We start from the raw sequence: 18086 nt of genomic DNA, 5'->3' as shown, positions 1-18086 counted from the left end.
CCAGCCTTTTGTTCGTGGAATAAACTCCACTTAAACATGGTACATCATCCTTTTTATAGATTACTGGTTTGATCAGCTTATTTTATGGTTCTGGAAATCAAACCCAGGGCCTTGCTCATGGTAGGGCTATACTAACAAGCAGTACTTCTAGGCCTGATCAGCTAAAGTTTCATAAAGGATTTTTTTTATCTGGTTCTGAGGGATAATGAGTTCAAGGCCAACCTTACGGATAATTTTATTTTGTGTGATTTTTGTTTGTTTGTTTGGCGTTGGTATCAGGGTAATCCTGGCATTATATAATGAGTTGGGAAATGTTCCTCTAATTTTCTACAAGATTTTGTGTAGAATTAAAATTATTTCTTTCTTAAATATCTGATAGAATTAACCACTAGTTAATCATAAGGACTTGAAGTTTTCTGGGAAAGCTTTTACCTGCAGATTAATTTTTTTTAATGAATAATCAATATAGTCTGGGCATAGTAGCCACACTTAAAATTCCAGCAACTCGTGAGGCTGAGGCAGGAGGACCACAAGTTCAAGGCCAACCTCAGCAACTTAGTGAGACCCTGTCTCAAAATAAAAAATTAAAAGGGCTGAGGATGTGGCTCAGTAGTAAAAGCCCTGTGGGTTCAATCCTCAGTTACCACCCCCCGCTCCTCAAAATAAACAACTGTTCATGTTTTTTTTTTTCCCCTTTCTTTTCCCCATTACTGAGAGGGTCTCCATTTCTTGAGTGAACTGTGGTAGATGTCTTTCAAAGAAGTCTATTAACTTACCAAAGTTATTTCAATGAAATTATTCATAATACTTCCTTGTTACTGTTTAAAAAAATTTCTACTATTAAGCAGTAACCCTAGCCTTTTTTTTTTTTTTTTTTTTTTTTGAGACAAGATCTCTTCTAAGTTGCCCAGGCTGGCCTTGAGCTTGCAATCCTTCTGCCTCAGCTTTGCAAGTAACTGGGATTACTGACATGTGTCACCTCTTCCAACACTAATCTTTGTACTCTGTAAGGTTGCCTCCTCTCTAATTTCTGATATTAATGATTGATCAGCTTGTTATGATCTTTAATGCACAAAATATCTTCATAGCAACACCTAGATTAGCATTTATTAAAGAACTGACAATCATAGTCTAATCAAATTGATATATTGGAAAACTAACATAGTCCACCTCCTGTCAATTTGATACAAAGGCATATCTCCTTAACTCATACTTTATCCCCAAATAAAGACAATAATTAAGTCATTCTTCCACCTAACAATGCAACTAGCCTGTGTATGATACATTTCTATCTAGAGCTCAGCTCAGGTAGAAAGAAGACTGAGCTGTCAAGTACCGGAGCAGCAAATTAAAGTAATAAGCTAAAATGAAAGTAACTGAAGCCTTTAATCACTATTTCCATACTTTATGCAGAAAGTTAGAACTGGAGAAAGCACCAGCCTCCTCTCTGTTCCATTCACTTTTTGGAAGGAGGGTCAGATGGATTCACACATAAGGGCCATCTCACTATTAAGGAAGCCCTAAAAAAAAGTCTCCTTCAGCTTTATGGACCATGGGGAAAGGGGATGACCTGGGTGTGGAAGAAAAGTGTCTTAAGATTCTCCCTTCTTTCCTCAATAAGGAAGCCTCATATAAAGAGATGTAGGAGTAGAGGTTTCTGGGCCAGTAATGGAAATATATATGAGCATAGCCTGCCCAGGAGCCCTGAATCCCTGACTGCACCTCCCTTAGGGACTGCGATGTGCTGGCTGCACACCGTGTGGGTGTGGGGAGGGCAGTAATTCCACTTCCCATGCCATATTCCCTTTCCCCTTAGGAAGCATCTTAGCTCTCCATGGTTCTTTGCCAGGTAGGATGACCTTCATTCTTAAAGGTCTAGGCCGCATGCAGTTCTGTTTGAATTAGTTGTTGTAGTTTTCCATTGTCTAATCACAGGTTATAGTTGTGCAAATTCCTGGACCCCCAAATCCTGACTATCAGAAAAATAGCCCCATATAGGAGGCTGACTTATATATATCCTGGAGGGTACTGGCCTAACCCTGCAAAGTATTGCCACTTAACTGGCTTCGTAAGTCTTGAAAAGTCCATTCCACTGTCCTAGTAAGCCAACTGCTTCACAATGATGGAGGATATGATAAAAACCATTGTGTTTTGTGTCATGGCCTGTTGCTGCACCTCATCACTATGCAGTGAATTTCTTGATCAGGAGGAGTACTGTGTGGGGATGGTGGTGGGGAAGGTATTCTAAGTCCAGAAGCATTGCAAACCAGGGCGGCCAACTCATAGCCACAATTTCTGTTCCAGTAAGAATTGATGTGCTCCCCTTTCCTTGACAAAAGCAACACAGTGTGATCAACCTGTCAATGGACAGCTGCCTGTTCATTCTGGGGAGTCATCCTATCGTCTCTCCTGCTGGCCAGTTGGGCACTTGACAGACGCTATAGCAGGTTCATGTTGCTAGTAAACTCATGCATAACCTCCTTACCTTCCACTATAGCCACTGTGTTCAAGGAACAGTGACAGTAGTTGCTGGAGAAAAGCTGACTGGTGTCCACAGAACAAGTCATCCTATCCACTTAATAATTCAAATTCTCTGCTGAGGTGACCCTTTTGCAAGTATTCATATGGGTCACAAATATTTTCACATTGTTTGCCTGTTCAGAGAGGTCTGTCTACGTACTCTTCCCAAGGTGTCCACGTATATTAGTTGGCTGGTGCTGCCAGAACAAAATACCACAGATGGGTGGCTTCAACAACAGAACTTTATTTCTCATGGTTCTGGAAAATAGGAGCTTAAGGTCAGATGTTAGCATTTTTGCTTCCGAGGCTTCTTTCTTTGGCCTGCAGATGATACCTTCTCACCGTGCCTGCCCGTGATCTTTCCTGTTTATGCACTTCCCTCATGTCTCTTGTGTGTGTCCACATTTCTTCTTATAAGTATACCAGCCTGACTGGGCAGGTCCACCCTAGTAGTCTCACTTTGAGTCACTTACCTCTTTAAAGGTTTCATGTCCAAATGGAGTCACATTTTGTAATACGTGAGTTAGGGCTTCAATGTACAAATTTTGAGAGGACAAAACTCATCCCATAATATATTGTCACTAGTTTTCCATCCAGGTTCCTTCTAAGTTCCCAACCATCCAGCCAAACCATTGGACACAGCCTATGACTCAGTATAGACTCTAAGTATGTATAGTATATGCAGTGTAGACTCTAACGGCCAGTATAGACTCTAGCCATTTTACCTTCCCGTCAAAATGATCAAATCAGGTATACTGTTTAAAGCTCCACCCACTGAAAGATTATCCTTCACTACTGTCTTTCAGAGATGTCTCAGAAAGGGACTGTAGTGTGGCAGCTATCCACTCCTGACTGCAACTTGCAACTTGCAAACTACAAACCAGGACTGAGTTTTCCTTTCCCCAGTCAGCTGTTCGTAAGGAACTCCCCATGAGGCTACAGGTGCAGACTAGGGGAAGGAGGAGTAAGGACTGTGGTCATTTTGGCCATTCTGCACGCACTTTTTGCCTTCAGGGTCTGTCCAAGCACAGTCTCCTGTGTATCATTTTCATTAGATAATGGAGCACTACCCTCATTTCCAGCTTTTTTTGGCTTAGTGGGTCAGACAACATCCATTTCATGATAGGCAACTCAGATTACCTGGTAACTTGATGGCCCATGGTTAAGCCTTAAGCTCTACTAAGGCTTACTAGCAAACCAAAACTGTTTCCCAAGAGTAGAGTAATTATTCCCAGAGGATGGTGGGGCTTTTTCCAAAATCCTAAGGACTCACACTGTGATCATTTACAGGAGCCTACTAAAGATTCCAAATAGCATCGCTTCTGCCACTGTCACACCGTCAGGTTTGAGTCAGATGGCCCAAATGGCCGAAGAGCTTCTCTTGTCTTGAGCCGCACTCAAACTAGCTGCTTTTTTTAGTTACTAAGTAAATGGACTGGAGTAGCATACCCAAATGAGTAATATATTGTCTCAGAAGTCCATAAAAGCCCACCAAATGTAGTACCTATTTTTGTAGGAGGGGCCAGATGCAGCAACTTATCCTTCACCTTAAAAGGAATGTCTTAACATACCCCAAAAGCCCCAAATATTTGTGGGATTTCTCCCCTCTCCTTTTTTTGGTTCCAGAGATTGAGCCCAGAGCGGCTTAACCACTGAGCCACATCCCCCGCCCTTTTTTTATGTTTTATTTTGAGAGAGCTTCCCACTAAGTTGCTTAGGGCCTTGTTAAGTTGCTGAGGCTGGCTTTGACTTTGCAATCCTCCGCTTCAGCCTCCTGAGTTGCTGAGATTACAGGTGTGCAACATCACACCTCACTCATTTGTGGGATTTCTTTTGATACTTCCTGTTCATGTGATCCATTCAGCACAATAACATCAGTATAAAGATTCAGAATAATGTCTTGTAACAGGCCATCAGCATCTCTGTGGACTCAATTGTGATATGTGCCTGGAGAGTTGATATACCTACCCCTAAGGAAGGACAGTGAAAGTATATTGCAGGCCTTGCTAGCTGAAACTAAACTCATGTTCTGTGCCAATAGGTACTAAGGAAAAGGGCATTTGCCAGATCAGTAACTGCATTACCAGGTACAAAGGGACTGTGTTAATTTGCTAAGCAAATGGACTGCATATGGACTACCAGCTGCAATGCAGTTACCTCCTGATTAAGACTGTAATAAACCCTTGTCGTTCCATCTGTATTCTGCACAGGCCAAAATAGGCAAATTGAATGGGGATACAATGAGAATCACTACCCTCCATTTTTCAAGTCCTTCAGGGTGGCACAAATCTCTGCAGTCCCTCCAGGGTTGTGGTAGTACTTTTGTTTACTGTTTTCTGGGTAGAGACAGTTATAGAGGCTTTCACTTGGTTTTTCCCATCATAAGATCACTTATTCCTCAAGTCACAGAACCAATAATAGGGTTCCACAGTGCTGGAATTAGTGTCAGTTCAGAGCCAGTATAAAGTGATCTCCCCAAAGTTTGGTTATTTTCCTTTTCCCCAAGGCAAATGACCATAGGTATTTGGGGGAAGACTAGTGAAATAATAAAAAATAAAATCTTCTCAAGGGGACATAGCCTCCCCTTCATTCAAGAGGTTTCACAAACCCTTCAGTGGTTCCATGAACTGGCTCATCTGTGGGAACTGATTGAGGACCCCCTGACTCTGGTGATTCAAGTTACACTTCTATTTACTAGCCCTAGAATAATTCTGCTTATCCAAAATAAGTAAGTGTGGGAAGCCACTCCTAAGCTATTTAGTGTCTTCACTCAGCCTTGAACCAAGGAGATTTTGGTTTGACATTGTGAGTCATTTTTGTGGTTCCTCCCACTTAATGAACTATGCAAGGCATGTGACCTCAGTCTTCAAAGGGTTAGGAAGGCTGCTGTCCTAGCTCCGGATTTGGGCTTAACCCATTGGGCCTGGACAGCCCACCTCCTACCTTGCAGGCTCTCACTCTCTCTCTTTCCGGTGTGGAAGCTCAACCCCTAAACTTGAAGAGGCAGCTGTTCCCCAATTTCTAAAATTATTTCCTGGATAGTGTGGGGTTTTTTGCCACCTTCTTTTCTTAGCTGTAGGTCGCAGCCAGCTCACTCCACGCAGAGGAAACCCAAATTCCACCACCCGCAAGGGACAGGGACGAGAAGTAAACATTTAGTACACTGCCCATGTGTTTCTTTTCTAAGAATACCATGATAAAGTAGCCAACACCATAGGTCTCTGCCAGTCAGAATGTTCTGATTACTGCTTTGGTTCTTCTACCCTTTACAGTAACTATGCCCACCTTGGCTTGGCAGTTGAGTGCTGTTACCTGGCCCCTTCTACCCTGGAATCCCATATTCCCCATTGTATTTAGGGATTCCATTTGACAGTAGCAGCTAGCTCCCCCTGCAATTTCTGACCTACCAAAAAGAACAACCAGAGAGCTGTTCAAGGATGCAGGGCCTCCCCTCATAAACATACTCCTTGCAGCAGTGTAAAAGGAGTGTCCTCTAACCCTTGAAGGGTGGCTGAGCAGATCCTATGTCATAAATCTACTCTAACATCTCAATTTCCTTAAATCTTTTAATACCTTTGTCTACTGTACACCAACATCGTTCTGGTTCTTCAGTCTGTCTTCGGATGATCTGTCATTTTACTTATAGTGTAGAACCTTAAAAGAATTTACCTTCATTCTTTCCTACCCTTTGTGCTTTTTGTTGTTATACATTTTACTTCTACGTATATTACAAATTCCTCAATTATGGCATTTAGACAATTATGTTTAAAAAAAAAAGATTTAAAAGGGATAAAGCATTCTGGGTGTGTGTGTGTTTGTTTTTTGCTTTTGGGACAGGTTCTTGCCAAGTTGCTTAGGGCCTCTTTAAATTGCTAAGGCTAACATCAAACTTATGATCCTCCTACCTTAGTGGAAACTTCTTTGGCTGTTGCTTCTTCAAATATTTCTCTGTCTCCCATTTTGAAGATTCCAGTTTCACATTAGATCACTTGACATAGACCCAAAATGAAGCTCTAAGTTTTTTGCTTTCTTGTTCTTTAATTCTGGCTATTTTCAATTGCATGTAATCAAGTTTTCTGGTCTTTTTTTCCTTTAGAATACTGTCTGTTGTGCTGTGTATTACTCATTTTAGGTTTTTTTTTTTTTTTCCCCACGTTTTAGAAGTAGCGTTTGATTTACTTTTATCTCTTCAATTTATTCTCATTTTGTTCCTGGTTTACTTTACCTTCTTGAATATGGCATGAACTTTACAGTAGCCTTTTTAACACTGTATCTGCTCATTCTACCTTTTGTTTCATTTCTGGATCTGTTTCTATCTGGCTGCTTCTTGTACCTCTGTGGTGGTTCTTTTCTTGGCCTCAGATACTTTCCTTTCATGCATGTACAGAATAGTACTTGGCCAAAGTTTTGAGGAGCTCCTACATAAGATCCCTTTTGTGTGGTGCCTGCTTTCCAGTGTTCTACTTACAAATCTCGGTTGCCTTGGCCTCCCTGCAGGATTAGGACTGCATGATGACTTTTTGGATAAATGAATTTTTACCATTCAGAAGTTTTGGGCTTGGTTCATTTTCCTCCTTCCCCACACAGGTTCAAAACAAGACAAATGTTGTAAGGAAGAGATCAGTTGTGTATTTGTTGAAGTTCCTACCTCTATTAGAATTATGTGTCCTAAGTGCCACAGACTGTATGAGATTGCTTTTTAGACTACAGCCACCTCCTCCAGTGAGGTTTTTGAACCCTTTAGATTGAGATCCTGGTAGGTGTCTGTTTCACAGCCCCATAAATTCCCTTCTTTGGATTTTGGAGCCTCACTGTTGTGGGGGGGCAGTCCTGGGGATGGAATCCAGTGCGTAGTAAGTATACATTCTACACTGAACTACCCCCCACCCAGCCTGGGCCTCATTCTAATCTCCTGCTTCCATTAGGTTCAAATTTGGCAAATGCCTTTAGCGGGCAATTAGCTGCATATTTTTTACAGATCCCCTTCTCTGTAGAAGTAAGTGTCCTAAACATCATGACACGGTGAGAGATTTCTCTCTGCCTTTCTGATCTAGCCCCTTCAAGTCTCCTGACTGGCTTAGAACTCTAAAAATATTCATGATGTGAACTGACTTTGCATGTGATTTCCTCCATGGTGTACATGATCACCAGAAACTGATGGTTTCACTTGACCCGCAGTAGCATGCTTCAGCTTCAGCCCATGCCCCAAAGCATCACATATCCCCTCCAAAAAAAATGACCAACAATCGTCACTTTACCTAAGGAAGGCTCTTCCCTTTCTGGAATTTTAGTTTACATAGAACTTGTGAATCCACAGCTTTCTGGTATCTTTATAAATTATTTTGCAATTTATTCATTTTTTTCCCAGTTTTACAGCAATAGTGCCAGCACACAAGACATACTACATCCTATAGGAGTGGAAGTTACACTGAAAGGTTCAAGGCCTTGTTTTCTACCTTGAGCACATTGCTTCACCTCTGCTTAGTGTATTTCCCCTCTTTGAGTCCACAGTTCTTGACTGCCACCTACTAGTCTCTGGTCTAAAATGTCATTCTGTGCTGGAGCCTTTGGCTTTGGCATGCCTAGGTGTTTCCCTAGCTGGGACTCATCTAAATCCTCTTGCACTCCAGCCTATTGTGTTCACTTTTACAGGACCAGGAATAAAACCTCCACAGGAACGGACAATTGAATACCTAGAAGAAGTAGCAGTTACTTTTGCCAATGGACTAGTTGATAAGAAGATCTCTCCTAAGAGAAACAAGGGATTGATGGAAAGTGAGTATCTTTGTAAAGAACAAAGGCAAAACTTCCTCCCTGGGCATTTATTTTATTTGCTGTAGATTCAGAATGAAAAAGAAGTCAAGTACATTATTTACTGTAAATGTAAAGTTAACCTTAAAGGATTTCATGGCTCTGCTCTAGAGACAAGTTTAAAATTGTCAGTTAAAGCCTTTAAAATAAATAAATAAATAAGAAAATTTTAAATATTAAAAGTAGATACTATAATAGTGTAATAAACATGCCTGTACCCAAGGCCAAGCTTTAACATTTATCAAGTAATTAAGGCATGTTTAGATCATGTGTTTAAAGAATAGTTCTTTCAAAGTAGCTAGAATTACTACATTTTCATGGAGTGTACAGGACAAACTAACAAGGGAGCTAGACTTTTTGCAAAAGTATCTAAAAGCATTTTTACCTTACAGAACTGACAGCATACGCCATGACTATTCCATTTGTTAGACGACAGATCTACAAAACCGTGGAAGAAAAAGTGCGAAAGCAGACCAAAGGCCTTTATCCTGCCCCTCTGAAAATAATTGATGTGAGTCTTCTTCACCTGTACTCTTAACTTTCTCATATTTTCTCTCTTTATAGAGAACATACATTGCCATTTTGGACCACAGATGTCAGTACTGAAGTTCTTAAGTCTGCTATTAAAATACTTACACAGTAAGGGAAGAACGTGACAAGCTAGAAGGAGTCATAAAATGAAGTATTTTGGGAAAACAGTGTTAGATATGCTCCTCGGTTGATGAGTTTAAATCTGTGAGTAAGAAATCAGGAAAGCAGAAAAGAATCCTAAGTCTTGTCAGTAAAACAAGGCCAGTAAAATATTATACATGAATTATGAGGTAGTTGACACAAAAGTGATGGTCATTCTATCCTTAGTCAGAACTACTATCAGTACCTAAAATTCCTCAGAGACTTCCCATCACTTTTTTTTTTGGTACCAGGATTGAACCCAGGAGTACTTAACCATTGAGCCACATCCCCAGCCCTTTTTATGTTTTATTTTGAGACAGGGTCTTGCTAAAGATTATATACATGCATCACTGTGCCTGGTTCCCCATTGCTATAATTATTAAGGAAAATGTTATGTAAAAAAGATCCAAGAGAATAATTAAAATGGTCACAAGATTAAAAAACCCGTCTAAGGTAGACTTTGAAATTTAGAACTCTTTTATCTAAAAAGTCTAAGAGGATTAAGAGAGCATATAATTGAAGACTTTCACAATGGGAGAATGAGTCAGTCAACAAGTATATTTTGAGCAGAAGGCACCAAATTACATAAAATATGAAGCACAGGCTGGGTATAGCTCACTGGTAGAATATTTGCCTAGCATGCACAAGGCCCCAGATTCAGTCCCCAAAACTGCAGAAAAATAAAATAAAATGTGAAATATGATCCCATACCTATATTCATCTCACAATCTGGGTGAGGGAGATTAAACATATACATGTGGGGAGGCAGATAGCTGTGGAAGAGACATAAGGCAGCTCAAGAGTAATGGTAGGTATCAAGAGGACACTAAGTACACATGGGAAGGAGCAATCACTGTGAGCCAGAGAGATGAGGAAGGGCTCTGACCTGAGCCCTAAAAAATGAGTGGCGGGTAGGTGAAGGGAAAGTTGTGTCAGGTGGATTGGGCATTTTGAACAATCTTGGGAGCTAGAAAATGAGAGCCTCTTTAACGAGCATTTAATGAAACCAGCTTTTAAAGGTGAGAAGTGAAATATCTGAAGAAAGGTAACTTGAAACTGGATTTTAGAATGTTGGCAATTATGAATTGACAAATTTTACCTTTGTTCCATAAATTATAAAAAGCTGTTTTCACAGTAGTGGGTAAAAATCAATGTTGAGAGAGAGAATGTAAAGCATTCTCTACTATATTGTAGTAGAGAATTAGCCAAGTATCTTGGTAGGTTAGGCTTTAAGTTTGAGTAAGACCCTGAGATGTAACAGTAAAAGTTAAAAACTACAGAAGTAATAAGAAACTTGCAAAGAGGAATTATAAATTAAATTTTGATGTGTTAAATTTAGATGTTATGGGAAATTCAAAGAATGGTTTAGACAGAAGTCAGGATTAGGAATATGGATTTAGTTTGTTGTTTTAATTTTGTCGCTCCCATAAATGATGGTGATTGGGTTCAGGGTCATTTCTTCATCTTCTGTATTTGCCATTGTACTTAGGAGAGCTCTTACCCCAGTGTGAAGTAGAATTTCATAGAGTTCATATGAATGTGATAAACTAGATAATGCATTGGAGGAAGAAAGCATAAAGAGAGAAGGGCTGAGAGTAGAAGTTGAGTGTCTGCCTACATTTGTAAAAGTAAGGGAAGCTCTCTTTCCTTCTCGACTTCATGCCAGGTTCATCAGTAGCCTCAAAGATGGAGAGTTCAGCCAGTCTAGAGCAGCTAGGCACTCAGTCCTGTACTTTCCCATAAATCTAGATTTTTGACCTATTCTTGGAAAAGCCTACCAATACTGGCAATTTTATTAAGCATTATTGGACATCTCACTAGTCTATTCCAACACTGAACAAGTGCTTTCTGTGTTTTTTAGGTTGTAAAAACTGGACTTGAGCAAGGGAATGAAGCTGGTTATCTTGCTGAATCACAGGTAAAGTTCATTCCTTCCAATTTTTTATTACTTATTGCAGGGAAACCAAAGATCCAATACTCTGTTTAAAGTAGGAAAATAAATATTCAAAGCCTAATATATCTTTTTCTTCAGTGGTTGTCATTTCTCAGTGAACAAGTTGATGCTAAGAAAATACTGGTGGTCTGCAGATGTTTGAACTTGCTCTCCATAATGAAATCATAACTAGAAGGAATAGCAGCAGAGTTATAACCATTTCAGAATGAATCTTGGACAATTTTTTGTGTTTTGTTTGTTTTGTGGTAGTGAGAATTGAACCCAGGGGTACTCTACCTTTTTTTTTTTTTTCCAGATGGTTTTGCTAAGTTGCCCAGGCTGACCTCCAATTTGTGATCCTCCTGCCTCAGCCTTCTGGTAGCTAGGATCACAGGCATGCACCACCATGCCCAGCACTTGAATAGTTTTGTTCTGAATTTGAGCTGATTTGTTGTGGCAAAATGAATACATTGATAAGAGTACCTGTTAGGACCTAGAGATGAAATGTTGAAGCCCAGCTTCTTTTTGGTTATTACAAAATGAAAAGAAATGTCTCATACCCAGTGAAAGACAAAGGTAGGCTGGGTACAGTAGCACAGGTACAGGGTCTTGCTAATAAGTTCCTAAGGGTCTCACTAAACTGCTGAGGTTGGCCTTGAACTTGAGATCTTCCTATCTCTGTCTTCTGCCTGGCTGGGATTATAAGCCTATGCCATTTTTCAGAGCCAGTACTCAAACCCAATTGTGTCAAACCCTGACTCTAAATATTATGCTATTAACCCCTAAATTGATATACTTTTTAAAGTGGTGGTAGGTATCTTGCAGGGCAGCCTAATATTGTGGAAAAAGAACTAGAGAGTTAGGAGTTGACTTAGGAGTCAAGTTCCATTTCTGCCATTTTGAGGTAGTATGGCTTTAAACAGCAGAGTCAGTTCATATGTCTGGGCCTCTTCTTCCCAACACGAATAAAGCAGTTGGAGACATTTGTGAAGGCCTGTTTGGCTCTGAGACATAGTTTTGTGACAAAAAATACTACATCTCTGCTTTAAAGAATCCAAGAGCTAGGGGTTGGGGTTGTGACTCAGAGGCAGAGTGCTTGCCTAACATGTGTGAGGCACTGGGTTTGATCCTCAGCACCATGTAAAAATAAAGTAAAGATATTGTGTCCACCTATAACTAAAAATAAATATTAGAAAAAAAGAATCCAAGAGCTAAGTTGATGCTGAAAAAATACTGGTGGTCTACAGATGTTTGAACTTGCTCTCCATAATGAAATCGTAACTAGAAGGAATAGCATTTTGTTTGAAAGCATTAGTCAGAACATGCTGCAGATGAGGATTTAAAAAAAAATCGGGGCTAGGGTTGTGGCTCAGTGATAGAGCACTTTCCTAGCATGTGTGAGGCACTGGGTTAAATTCTCAGCACCACATATAAATAAATGAACAAAATAAAGGTTCATCAACATCTAAAAAAAAAATCAGTGGGAGACAGCATAGCCACCACTGAGTCTCCTGAACACCCCTGGGAAACCGAAGTGTTATGAATACCAACTGTGCTCTGCAGAGAAAAACAAACCAAAGGAATCCAAGTCACTCAGACTGTAAATTTCTACCTTTTCTTGTTCTTTACTTTTCAGAAATTTGGAGAGCTGGCATTGACCAAAGAATCAAAAGCCTTGGTGGGACTATATCATGGCCAAGTCCTGTGCAAGAAAAATAAATTTGGAGCCCCACAGAAGGATGTTAAGTAAGTTAAACTTAGAAGCCGTGGTGAACCTTACTGTGTGCAAGCTTACAGATGTTTTTGAAGATCTGCAAAACTAGGTTTATGTGTTAATTTGGTCTTGCCCTCAAGCTCTCCTATCTGAGCACATTAGAGCCTTTATTTACTCCAAGAGCATTTTGTCTTTCAAAGTTCTGCCTGTTCTGAGTTTTCTCTGTTCCTATAGTATTTTTCCACAATACTATCAATCACTTCCTTGTCTTAGATATTAATGTCCCTGAGAAATCCAATTTAGATCCCCCTTCCTGAATGTACTCTGTATCCTTCAATGGTCTTTTCTGTCTCTCTGACCTGAGATGCCGTCTCTGGGAATTCACTTCTTCCTCATTAAAAAATATAAAGCATCATTATCATTGTTAAAACCTTCTGCTTCTGGGCTGGGAATATAGCTCAATTGGTAGAGTGCTAGTCTTACATGCCCAAGGCCCTGGATTCAATCCCCAGCACCACAAAAATAAAATAAAATAAAATCTTCTGCTTCTTTTATCTTACAACTTAAGCAGTGAGATTGTATTTGCCTGTTTCCGGTGTACTCATCATAATCCTTTTTTTTTTTAATGTTATGCTGCTTTTCAGCATCTTCTATTTAATGTGTCCCTACCTTAGCTCAGGGCTTCTCAACCTGAGAATCCACTCCAGGAGACATTTGATTACATTTGGTAATCACCACTGGGGAGGAAGAGATGTTACTGATATGTAATGGTTAGAGGCTAGGGATACTGCTAAATACCTTACAAGGCACAGAATGGCCTCTATCGCATGACTTACTTAACCCAAAACAGTAGCAGTACTGATCTTGAAAATCCTGTTCTAGCTGAATTTCAATGAGGGATCGAAGAGAAGCAACTAAAGTTCCTTCCTTCTTCTTCAGCTCACCTTTAATGAGATAACACCTAAATTAGAAGATAAAGTAGAAAAGAAGCTGGGTGAGACAGATAAGATTCTAGCCAGGAGGGCTGATTTCCAAATAATATCTGAAATACAACCTTAAAATCCTTCTCCAGCACACTTACTGATTGGTATCAGACCAATTGTGTTTGTTACCTAAGAGTAACAGTACCTTTTATTTAATGGTCTGGCAAATTACTCTTATGTTGCAGTAGTATAATGATGGCCACTTAAAAATACACCTTTTCAACCGGACACGGTAGCTCATGCCTATAGTCCCAGTGGCTTGAAAGATTGAAGCAGGAGGATTATAAGTTCAAAACCAGCCTCAGTAAAAGCAAGGCACTAAGCAACTCAGTGGGACCCTGTCTCTAAATAAAATACAAAATAGGGCTGGGGATCTGGTCAGTGCTCAAGTGCACCTGAGTTCAATCCCTAGTACCAAAGAAAGAAAAAGAAAAAACAATACACATTTTCACACGTTCTCTAAAGATTAAACAGATTAATGAGGAAAACAAGCCCTATTCCTCATGTACAGCATAAACAGAAGGCAGAGTATTGCTAACTTCTTCTTTTTTTTTTTTTTTTAATGGGAGCTCAGTGTTTATTATATTGTACAAACACAATTTAAGTACATGGTAAAGTCTTACAGCACTCCCAGAAGGTTCAAGTGATAGTCAAAGATTGGACTGAATTTAGTGTTCATCCGCAACAATTTTTAAAATTATATAAAAAGTTTTGACCTTATTATTATTATTTTATTTGTTCTTTGAGTATTGCTAAGCTCTAAGAGGGGGACTTTATTGTGACAAGAAAGAAAGGAAGGACAAAACAAAAATGTTAAGAATTGACCCTACCTAATATCTTCACCCCCATCCCTCCATGTACACAATGTTGTCAATTAAAGAAACTGTACTTCCAGCCAGGCGCAGTGGCACACACCTGTAATCCCAGTTACTTGGTAAGCAGATCAGAAGTTCAAGGCCAGCTCTGGCAACTTAACAAGACCTTGTCTCAAAATAGAAAGGGCTAAGGATGTAGTCAGTGGGTTGTGGCCACTGGGTTCAGTCCTCAGTAGAGAAAGAGAGAGAAGGAAAGGCAGACAGGCACTTTATAATACACTTGGTAATATAAAAAACCTAGCATGCCAGTTCACACTGCTATTCTTGTCTGCATATTACTCTTATTGTTATATTTAGGTACATTATGTATTTTGTACGAACTATACAAAAAGAGAGGCATCATCCATTAAAGCTAATGTAAGGAAAAAATAGAAAATGAGTGAAAATCAAAGCACTTAAGCTTATGAACATTACCCTCCCAATCACAATGAAGAAAAACATTATACCAGAAAATTCCCAAACTTGAATTAAATATCCTTAAATAAGCACTTGTAGTTAAGACAGAAATCACCTTGAATCAAAAATTCAAAAACTCAAAATTAAACGGATAGAAAAAACAGGATGATCTAAGAGTTGACCTAATTTGAGAAAGAACTGAAGAAAAAGATAGTAGATAAATTTTGAAATTTTAGGAGATGCTTCCTGGATTTGAAGTTAGTCTTCCTTTTCAGACTTGAATATGATTTTTTTTTTTTTTTAGTCATAGATGGGCAGCATGTCTTTGTTTATTTTTATGTGGTGCTAAGGATCAAACCCAGGGCCTCACACATGCTAGGCAAGTGCTCTGCCAACTGAGCTACGGCCTCAGCCCTCCAGTATAACTTTCTAACATTATAACCAGAATGGTTAGGAATGAAACTTTACCCCTCATTTCACCTCTAATTTACATCTACAGAACTATAAATCTAGGGTTCTTTAATGAAGGAAGTATTTCTTTAATTTTTTTAAGTTATTTACTGTGGTAATATGGCATATTGTTCCAGAACTATGGAGAACTAAAAATGATCACATATGATTTCTGGTCTTCAGAAAGCTTAGAATTTATTTGAGGAAACAGTGAGCTTGTACATGAAGCCACTACAGAATACACTGGAATGAATCAAGTGGTCCTAACAAGTTCAAGAAGAATCAGGGGTGAAAAGGTAGGGATGTGCACCTGTAGAGGCACCGGAGAGGGGAGGACCTGGATCAACTAGTGACTTTTAGCTGAGTTTTGAGATCTTCAAAACTCATCCAGGTGAGGGGAAGAGAGGCCCGGATATCAGGAGAAATGAAAGACGGCTGGAAAATGGTAAAATCACTAACAAATCACTGCTTAATAAGTAAAAAATAGTTAGTCTTCAGACATGTCACTGCCAGCTGGCCTTTGTTCAGAAAACTAAAATATCCATGTTGGTTTTAGGCTTAGGAGGGGTGGTGTCATTTTCCATGATCTTCATGCACTATTGGGAATTAGTGTAATTCTGGGAGGACCTGTTCTTTTAGACCCAAAGGATGTTTGCATTTCACTTTAAAAATCAATTATTTATTAAAACTGTATTTGTATAGATAAAAATTTTTTAAAGCACCTCATAGTTGCCTGCTTGAGTTAGTTTATTGGATGATAACTTGGGCAACCTCCCACTTTTATTGAAACAAGTAAGAGTTCTTTCCCAGAATCATTTCATCCTTTGCTTTCAGGCATTTAGGTATTCTTGGTGCAGGGCTTATGGGAGCTGGCATCGCCCAAGTCTCCGTGGACAAGGGGCTGAAGACCCTTCTTAAAGACACTACGGTAGCTGGACTGGGACGGGGACAGCAACAAGTGTTCAAAGGGTAAGGCTGCTCTCTGTTTCTGCCAGGAGTAAAAATGTTTTATGGGGTTTTTGGTATCTTGGTTTGGGGGTATGGTTTGCCATCAGAGATTCCTTTGCCCTGAACACGGTGATACTCCATAGTTAAGTTACATTTTCTTTGATTTTTAGAAACATTAATTCCTTTTTGCACTTCAAGGTAGCATGAACTTTAACATTGCTGGAATCTGTAGTCTTTTGAGTGCCGAAGGGAAAACCTTTTCCAGTAGATGTTTTGTTTGTTTTGTTTTCTTGGTTAGTTGGTATTTTTAAATGCCGTTTGTCTTATGCTTTGGTGTCAGACTAGAAATCCTCAGGCCTGTGGATTTTACTGCAGTTTGCATGTAGTTGCTGTTGTGTAATGGCTTCCTAAACCAGCAGGACAGTATCTCTGTTGAGAGGGCTGAGGCTGGGTGTGAGGGAATGTGCAGTAACTGCAGGTAAAGGCCAGTTGAGACTCTTGGGCCTTGTCTTTCTTGACTGTCATGACAAGGCGAAGCCATTTCCTGCTGAGTCCATAACAGCTGAGGCTTTGCAGACTGTGCCTCGGTCTTACTCTGAATTGACAAGGGTGGCTTATTCTCCCCCTCCCTACCTGCCCGCTCACCCCACACACATACCGCCAGTTTTGCTGAGGGGATATGCAGCAGCAGCTTGGCCAACCTGGGGTTGGTCTCAGCACTGTGTGCTGCTCAAGCATGATAGACAAGCTGGCTGCACTTAGACCGTCCTGCTAGTGACTTTAAGCTGAGTGAGCTTTTTTTGTTTCTTAAATGGATTTATGTAGCTGAAGCACATTGTTAATGTTTGTACAGGAGTTCATACGCTGCTACCCTAATGCTAGGACCTGATAGGTTTAGTAATGTTGGGAGCTTATTGTAAGATAAAAAGAAATTGTAATAAAAGATTCTGACCCCCCCCACACAAAAAAAATGGTGTATGCTAGAGAAATAGCAGCATTTCTCTGAAACTTGTAAACAAGCATCCCCACACAGCATTTAATACAGTCACCAAAAAGAGAAATTGTTGCTCTATGATAGCTTCTTTCTGTGACCTGTCTGGGTACAGCCATCCCAGCTTTACTTTTCATCTCAGAAACCTCAGGTTCTGACAAGGCTCACTCACCATGCAAGTGACTTGGGACATCATTCCTGTCCCCTCCCAATTTATTGGCAGTAAGGGCTGGGGATATGGTTTAGTGATAAAAAGGAAGAAAGAAATGAAACGAAACCAACAGGTTTGAGCCCATACTTTCAAGATCTTAATTTGATATTTCTTTTAACTTATCTGTGGCTTTGTTTTTCTGTTGGTTACAGAAATTGGTGAATGGAATTTAGCTTTATACTTCAGTAGAGGAAAGCTCTAGGTTATTTATTATGAATGTGTGGTTAGAATAAATCTAAAAGAGTCTGTTTTCATTGGCAATAAAATACACTGAGTAGCAGGAATCCTTTGTAGCTGCCTTTGGAAAGGAAGAAACCTTAAGTTAATGTTTTATGTGATAAATGCAGTGAGCTACTAGGTGCTGAGCGAGAAGGGGATTGAAGAGAACCATCTAAGGCTTCCTCTAGAAGATTACAGGTCGAGAACACTGTGAGTGATGACAACCAGTGTGACAACCAGGTGGTTTAGTTAGAGAATTAGAACGGTTGCTCTTCTGTTCTGCCATTCTCATATTTGACTTATTTACTCCTCCTGTCAAATTGAACTGTTTTATGAGGGATACAGTTAATGTAAGTTGGGCAT

At 39.8% G+C, this 18086-nt stretch overlaps 1 protein-coding gene across 1 annotated transcript in view; it reads left to right on the top strand.

The window, feature by feature from the left end:
* The window catches only part of Hadha (hydroxyacyl-CoA dehydrogenase trifunctional multienzyme complex subunit alpha), a 41267-nt gene that overhangs the window by 15483 nt on the left and 7698 nt on the right, over window positions 1–18086 (top strand). The window contains exons 8-12 of the mRNA XM_076833177.2: window positions 8173–8295; window positions 8724–8842; window positions 10865–10921; window positions 12573–12682; window positions 16189–16323. Coding sequence (XP_076689292.2) covers window positions 8173–8295; window positions 8724–8842; window positions 10865–10921; window positions 12573–12682; window positions 16189–16323 — 544 coding nt within the window. The remainder of the gene's footprint in view (window positions 1–8172; window positions 8296–8723; window positions 8843–10864; window positions 10922–12572; window positions 12683–16188; window positions 16324–18086) is intronic.

The sequence above is a fragment of the Callospermophilus lateralis genome, chromosome 14, assembly GCF_048772815.1.
Source record: "Callospermophilus lateralis isolate mCalLat2 chromosome 14, mCalLat2.hap1, whole genome shotgun sequence".
NCBI classification, from domain to species: Eukaryota; Metazoa; Chordata; class Mammalia; order Rodentia; family Sciuridae; genus Callospermophilus; species Callospermophilus lateralis.
This window is presented reverse-complemented; position numbering and strand designations above follow the sequence as displayed.